This window comes from Lipotes vexillifer, unplaced genomic scaffold (genome assembly GCF_000442215.2).
Source record: "Lipotes vexillifer unplaced genomic scaffold, Lipotes_vexillifer_v1.1 scaffold414, whole genome shotgun sequence".
Taxonomy (NCBI): Eukaryota; Metazoa; Chordata; class Mammalia; order Artiodactyla; family Lipotidae; genus Lipotes; species Lipotes vexillifer.
The window spans coordinates 1,226,637-1,233,522 of record NW_006782864.1 but is presented as its reverse complement, the minus strand read 5'-3'; the positions used below and the strand labels follow the sequence as shown (position 1 = coordinate 1,233,522).

The window sequence follows — 6,886 nt, the reverse complement described above, 5'->3', positions numbered from 1 at the left end:
AAGAGCGTGTGTCTCGCGGCCCATTGTCTCACGAGAAAATACCCTGGTGTGGTGCCTGGGACTTCCCCGGCGGTCCAGTGGTTAAAGACTTCACCTTCCAATGCAGGGAGTGCAGGTTCGATCCCTGGTCAGGGAGCTAAAATCCCACATGCCTCTCAGCCAAAAAACCAAAACATAAAAAACAGAAACAATACTGTAACAAATTCTATATAGACTTTAGAAAGGGTCCACATCGAAAGAAAAAAAAACTTGATAAAAAGAAAATACCCTGGTGTGAATGCAAAATTTGAAACATCAATTTGCTCCAAAACTGCTGACTCTCTTCCTGGTTTTGTCGTCTAGAGCAAGGTCCGAGGTCCCGTCAGTGGAAGCCCGGACAGCATGAACACGTCCCGCCTAAGTCACCCCAGCCAGCTGCTGTCGCAGCCTTGCCCAGCCCCTGACAGCTTACCCGAGGCCGTCACGAAGAGGTGCGTCCCCATTCGCCGTGCCCAGTGCAGGAGTCAGGGGCGCGTCGGTCACCCGTCAGCGGTTCTGTGCGTGTTCCTCGTTGTTTGTTCCCTTTGCCGGGTGCTGTGGGGACAGATGTGGCGTTTTGCTCTCAGAGCTCCTCCTGACTTGCCAACTAAGGTTTCCTCTTCTGAGGTCGGGTTGCTCGTTGCTGCATGGGAACCTGGATGTGCTGGCCAGTCCCTGCTGTCCACTAGTCCACCCGTCGCGGTCCGCTTGTAGAACCAGGTCCCTGCGGGCGTGCCCTGGCTTCCACGCCTGAGTCGCGTGTCACTGGTCCCTCCCGTGGCCTCTCCCTGCCCCACTCATCACCTGCACCCCCGCCGCAGAGCTGGGAGCAGAGCCCCAGAGCCCTTCCAGTGAACTTTTCCCTCCCTGCTTCCCCCCCAGTGCTGCCTCCAGGCCCCCCTGGTCAAATCAGCCTTCACAGGAGACCATTTTGATCGAGTTATTCCTCAAGTTATTTAGGGACCAGCCATGGCTTCCTGCTGCCTCAGGGTCCAAGCCTGAGCCTTCTCAGGCCTTCAAGCCACCTCTGCATTCTGACCCACTGCTCCGGGGCAGATTCCTGGCTCTGCCATCAGGGGTCTTAAAGGCTGGTCCAGACCAGCAGTATTGGAGGGTTCTGGGTACTTGCCAGAAATGCAGATGTGGGATCAGGAGCTCAGGGTGGGGTGGAGCAGTCCTGTTTAACCAGCCCTGGCTGACCCTCCTGCACGCTGAAGTTCCAGAACCTCGGCTCCGCTGACGCCTTTCCCCGGAGCCATCCTACCTCTGCTCCCACCTCCTCCACGGCCCTGGCACACAAGCACAGGGATCCTTGTCCTCCTGGACCACCTATGGGGTTCTTTTGTTTCTGGTTCAGTCTCACATTTTTTTTTTTTGCGATATGTGGGCCTCTCACTGTCGTGGCCTTTCCCGTTGCCGGACGCGCAAGCTCAGCGGCCACGGCTCACGGGCCCAGCCGCTAGGCGGCTCACGGGCCCAGCCGCTACGCGGCATGTGGGATCCTCCCAGACCGGGGCACGAACCCGTATCCCCTGCATCGGCAGGCGGACTCTCAACCACTGCGCCACCAGGGAGGCCCCAGTCTCACATTTATTCAGCACCTTCCCTTTGCTGGGCCCCAGGCACTGGAGACGGTTAAAATCGGTTCCTGTGGGCAGATCTATAGAATGGAAAATACATTAATGATTGCCAGGGGTAGGGGGCGGGGCAGGGATGGGGAGTGACTGACGACAGGTACAAGGTTTCTTGTTGGGTGATGAAAACGTTCCAAAACTGGATTACCAGGATGGTTGCACAACTCCATAAATGTACTTGAACTATGGAATTGTGCACCTTAAATGGGTGAACTTTATGGTTTGTAAATTTATCTCAATACAGCTGTTTAAAAAAATCCTGTTCCTGTACCTGGGGGGTTTGTAGCCTCTACTGTTCTGGATTTTTTATTTTTAATTTTTTTAAATTTTTTATTTTTTTTGCCGCTTGGCTGGGGGGGTCTTAGTTCCCCGACCAGGGATTGAACCCGGGTCCTCAGCAGTGAACACGCAGAGTCCTAACCACTGGACTGCCAGGGAAGTCCCTGTTTTGGATTCTTAATTCTCTCCCCAACTTACTGTTAGCTCCTTGAGGATGGTAACCAGGTCCCACACCTCTCACAGGGCCTCTGGGGCCGGCCCAGAGCCTGGAGCCTGGTTAGTAGTCCATGGATGAGTCTGGGCAGCGCTGCGCTCTGTTCCTTCCATCAGTGCCCCCTTCACGGTGAGAGGAGGGGATCGAGGGCCCTTCCTCCTGGGTCTGTCACTCTCTTTCCATGATATCCTCAAAGCTCTGGAGAAGTCGTCCTGGGGGCACAGGCCGCTGTCTGTGTCTCCACGCCCTCGAGCCAAGGTTAGAAAGGACACATGGATCGCTCTGCTCTCCTCTTTCTCACCGTGGCTGGTTCTCAGGGGGACGCGAGCATTTCTCATCAGAGAGAATGAGAGAGCGCAGTAAACAAATCAGTTCCCAGAACTTGCTTCCCCCAGATCTCAACGAGCTGGGGACATCTGGGGAAATTGCATGGTGTGTATATTTTTGTCCATTTCAAAAAAATGCAAAACAGGTGGTTCGGGAGAGATCTTCAGATTATGGCAGTTTGGAGAGAATCTAGTTAAGTCAGAAAGAGCTTTGTTATTAAGGCGGGTCGCTGCTTTTTCACATGGTGAGCAGTGATGCTCGTAGCTGGATTCGAGCTTCTGTGACAGCACTTAACTAGACAGATGAAATCACTTAGGCAATAACATGGTGTTTTAAGACACTCAGCCTCAGAATAATTATTTAATTTTTAAAATCTTTCCAGAAGCTCTTTAGCGTATTTGTAAACACTTCTGAAAAGTTAACACTGACCACGTTCTAATAATTCAATCGTTTTTTTTAGTGAAGACCTCGTGGCTGAAGCACACACCCTGTGCACCCAGCTGGAAAACGCCCTACAGGACACCATGAAGGACCAGGACCAGAGCTTAAGGGTAATGGCCCGTGGGAAGCCCCGCCACCCCACACCCTTTCTTTCTACAGCGAACGAGGAAAAGCAGATGGAAAGGCGATGCCGTGCTTCCTCGATCTCAGTGTACACTTAGGATTTTCTAGTACATACTTCTTATTCACCATGATAACAATGCTGATGCCTGTTGAATGTGTACAGCTACTTTGTGCACATTATCTCATTTCATCCTTGCTACACTCACTCCTTACGAAGAAGGTAGCATCATTGTGAGAAGGCCTCTCCCCTGCTGCACCTTCTGTACAATTGCCGGGCATCTGTGTGTGGGGTGCAGTGCTGGGCTCCGGGAACAAAGCAAGAGCCCGTCACCACCCCGCCTCTCAGGGACTTGGGGCTTAGCAGTCCTAGTTAGAGGGAAGCTGACCTAAAGAAAAACGAGTCCATATGCAGGTATGTTGAGACAAAGCTGAAATCGCTGAGAGGATGCTAAATCATCCGCTAGATCATCCGCTTGGCTCTCTGGCCTTTTCCTGCCAATACAGTCACATGCTGGCGTCTCCGGAACTTGTGATTTGGGGGAAGAATCGGAGGTGATACTGCTCACTGTAACCACTTCTCATGTATTCAAGTGTCCTTCTCCGGTTTGGGGCTTTCTGTGTCTCTTCTTGCTGTTCTTCCTCCTCCGAGCCGTGTGTACTTCGATCCTTTCACTGCCCGTTTGCACTTCTGCCAGAGGAAAAGGAAGTCTGACCAGGCCAACTCACCTGGTGAGGTTGGAGGTCGAGAGCTGAGATTAGCCCAGGGTACCAGCTGCCCGCAGTGAGCGTGAGCCAGTGCTGTGAGCTACAGTAATAATACTTAAATCACCTTCCCGGAAGCTCAGGGCTCCAAGCCCATCCGAAGAAAAGCTCCGGCCCGGTCTTGCAGACATAGCTCTACCTCAGGGGTACCCTGCAGAGACAAGACTGTCTTAACGAGAGGAATTCAATTTCCCTCTAAACTGTGCTGGTTGCCTCGCAAAGAAGGCAGATGTCTAGGTGGCCACGGTGTCTTTAACATGCCCGTTGACTTTCAGTCTCTAGACTGGAGCTGGTTGCAGTCGGGGGAGGAGGAGCAGCACAGCCTGGAGCGGGCCTCCTGACGGGGGGCAGCCCCCACCCTGCCGGGCTGCCTGGCCCGAGGCCTCCGGGCCCTGCCGCGTCGCGTCCAGTGTCCTCGGCACCCAGATGGAGATCTCGCTTCCCCAGCAGCCATGACCGTCACCGTGGACCGAGGGTGCAGCCCTCCGTGGCAGTGCCAGCAGCTTGTCTGCACGCTGGACGTCCTCCGCCACAGAGGCCCAGCAGACGTGGATGCCGAGCGTGGCGTCTGGGGAGGTGGAGCCACGGCAGCCACTGCCTCTGCGCGGAGAGAAGTGCTCCAAGTACGGTGGCTCCACAGACCACTGGCCACACGTCTAACTGACTTTTAGGATGAAGTATGAACGGCACTTGGTGCTAGCTGTCCTCTCCTGACCCCTCCTGATCTCCAGAGGCCTCATCTACCTGTCTTCACAGTTAAGGTTTCACCTGGATCCGGCTTCTCTTGAAACCGTGGATTCGGCCCAGCCCGGTCCTCCCTCCTCTTCTGACTTCACGGCTGCTAACGTCTTCCTTCTGCCTACGACCTTGGGCCGGGTTGGGTGAGTGCTGCTTTCCCCGTCCGGAGTCTCGCCAGCCAGAGTGAGTCGCTGGTGCCAGGACGGGAGAGCGTCTCCCTTCCTGTGGGTCCCGAAGAGTCCCCGGGAGCAGGTTGCCATGGAGAAGAAGGAAAGAAGAGGCGGGTGTCTGTCAACCACCCGCTTGCTGACCCTGTGCCCACAGCCCCTGCCCCTGGTGCGGCAGGGTGGACGGGGCAGCTCCCATCCCTCGTATCATCCAGCGGTATTATTAAATGGATTTATATTTAAAAAACAGATCCTCTGTTTTGTGACATGACTCAAGTCCCACAGTCTATTTTTATAATACCTCTGGTTGGGACTTCTGAGCTCAAAGCCCAGCTTTAATGGAAAGTTTTATGAAATTGAATGGTGCCTGATCAAACAGTGCCAGAGCACCGCACTGCCTCTTGGACGTTTCACAAAAGCTGCTCCTTCCTATAACAGCAGGAAAGCAAAGTGAGTTCAGGTGATAACAAACAGGCAAGTCTGGTTGGAGAAGAAAGTGGGACGAGAAGAGTTTCACAGAGTGCCTTCCGTGGAGGCGGTACAGTGGGTTCTGTGTCAGGGAAGTTTGGGAAACGCTTCATGCTTTAACTGCCTCTTGGAGGTTCACCTTGTGCACTGGTTTATTACAGAATCTGAAAGATCTATAATAATAAACTGGCTTAAATCTGCCTAAATCCACTGTTTACCCAACTCATTTGACAGTGGAGCCTTTTTTTTCTTTCTCCCGTGTGCAAGTAACATTGATTAACGTCCCAAAGAACTGAGTTTGATAGCAAACTTGAGTTTGGAAACACTGGTGAGGAACACAGTGGGACATTATACCAGAGAGGTAGGCTGGGACAGGGTCAGATTAGGGAGGGAATGAATGTGGAGTTAAGAGTCAGGGACTGACTTTATAGGCAGTTGGGAACCACTGAAGAATTTTGAGCAAGGAAGGACATCACCAAAGCTAATGTTTAAAACGAGTGATGTAACTGGAATATGCTAATTGGTTGAAAAAGTGAAAATTCTGGAGGTAGGACTTCCACTTCCAAAACGTGGAGCAGATGTACTTTTTTCCTATTCCTCCTGCTAGTACAGCTGAGATCCTTGGACGTTATTTATAAACAAAGATAAGAAGACCCCAAAAGGCAGTGAGAAGGAGGCAGACCAGCTAGGGACCTTGGCCCTGAGTGGTCATGTGGTGATGAGTTCCCTGGGTTTCCCTCTTGCCTCCTGTGTCCCTGACGGAGGCTGGAGATGCCGACCAGTGGCACAAACAAAGAAGCTGCTCTCCAACTCAGATTCCTAGGTCTGCTGTAACAAATCACCACAAACTATATGGCTTAAAACAGACATTTATTCTCACAGGTCTGGAGGCCGAAGTCTGAGATCAAGTCCTCCAGAGTCCCTAGGGGAGATTCTGTTCCTTGCTTCTTCCAGCTTCTGGTGGGTCCAGGAGATCCTTGACTTGGTGGCTGCATCTCTGCCCCTGTGGTCACATTGCCGCCTCTTTTTCTATAGTCAAATCTCCCCTGTGTACCTTTCATAAAAAACCCTCGTGATTGAATTTAGGGCTGATCTGGATAATCCAAGATAAGTGCCTAAGAGGCACATAATTTGATCAAGACCCTTAATTTGATCTCATGTTTTACAATATAAGGCGATATTTATAGATTCTGGGGATTAGGATGTGGACATTTCTTCCTGGGGGGCCACCATTGAACCCACTACAGTCCACCATCTAGCCCCCCAAAATTCACATTCGTCACATGCAAAATACATTCACCCCATCCCGAAAAGTCTCAATCCACAACAGAATCAACACTAAGACCAAAATCTAAATATCATGAGCTCAGAAGTCTTGAATCTCATCATCTACGTCAGGTTTGGCAGGCTCTGGGCATGATCCATCCTGTGACAAAATCCCTCCATCTGTGGGCCTATGAAACTGGAAAACAATTTGTCTGCTTCCAAAATACAATGGCGAGATAGGCATGTGATAGGCATTCCCATTCCAAAGGGGAGAAATTGGAAGGAATAAAGGAGTCACTAGCCCGAAGCAAGTTTGAAATCTACCAGGGTAAATTCCGTTAGGTTCCAAGTCCTGAGAGTGATTATCTGTCACTTGAGGCTCTGTCCACCGAACCCAAGGCAGCTTCATAGGCCTCTGCCTCTGCACCCACTGCCTCTGTAACCGCTCT

At 51.9% G+C, this 6,886-nt stretch overlaps 1 protein-coding gene across 1 annotated transcript in view; it reads left to right on the top strand.

Moving 5' to 3' along the window:
* The window catches only part of IKBKB (inhibitor of nuclear factor kappa B kinase subunit beta), a 47,278-nt gene extending 43,104 nt beyond the window's left edge, over nucleotides 1-4,174 (top strand). The window contains exons 20-22 of the mRNA XM_007455471.1: nucleotides 343-470; nucleotides 2,933-3,023; nucleotides 4,074-4,174. Of these exons, the coding sequence (XP_007455533.1) occupies nucleotides 343-470; nucleotides 2,933-3,023; nucleotides 4,074-4,139 (285 nt within the window). The 3' untranslated portion in view covers nucleotides 4,140-4,174. The remainder of the gene's footprint in view (nucleotides 1-342; nucleotides 471-2,932; nucleotides 3,024-4,073) is intronic.
* Nucleotides 4,175-6,886: the final 2,712 nt, after the last annotated feature.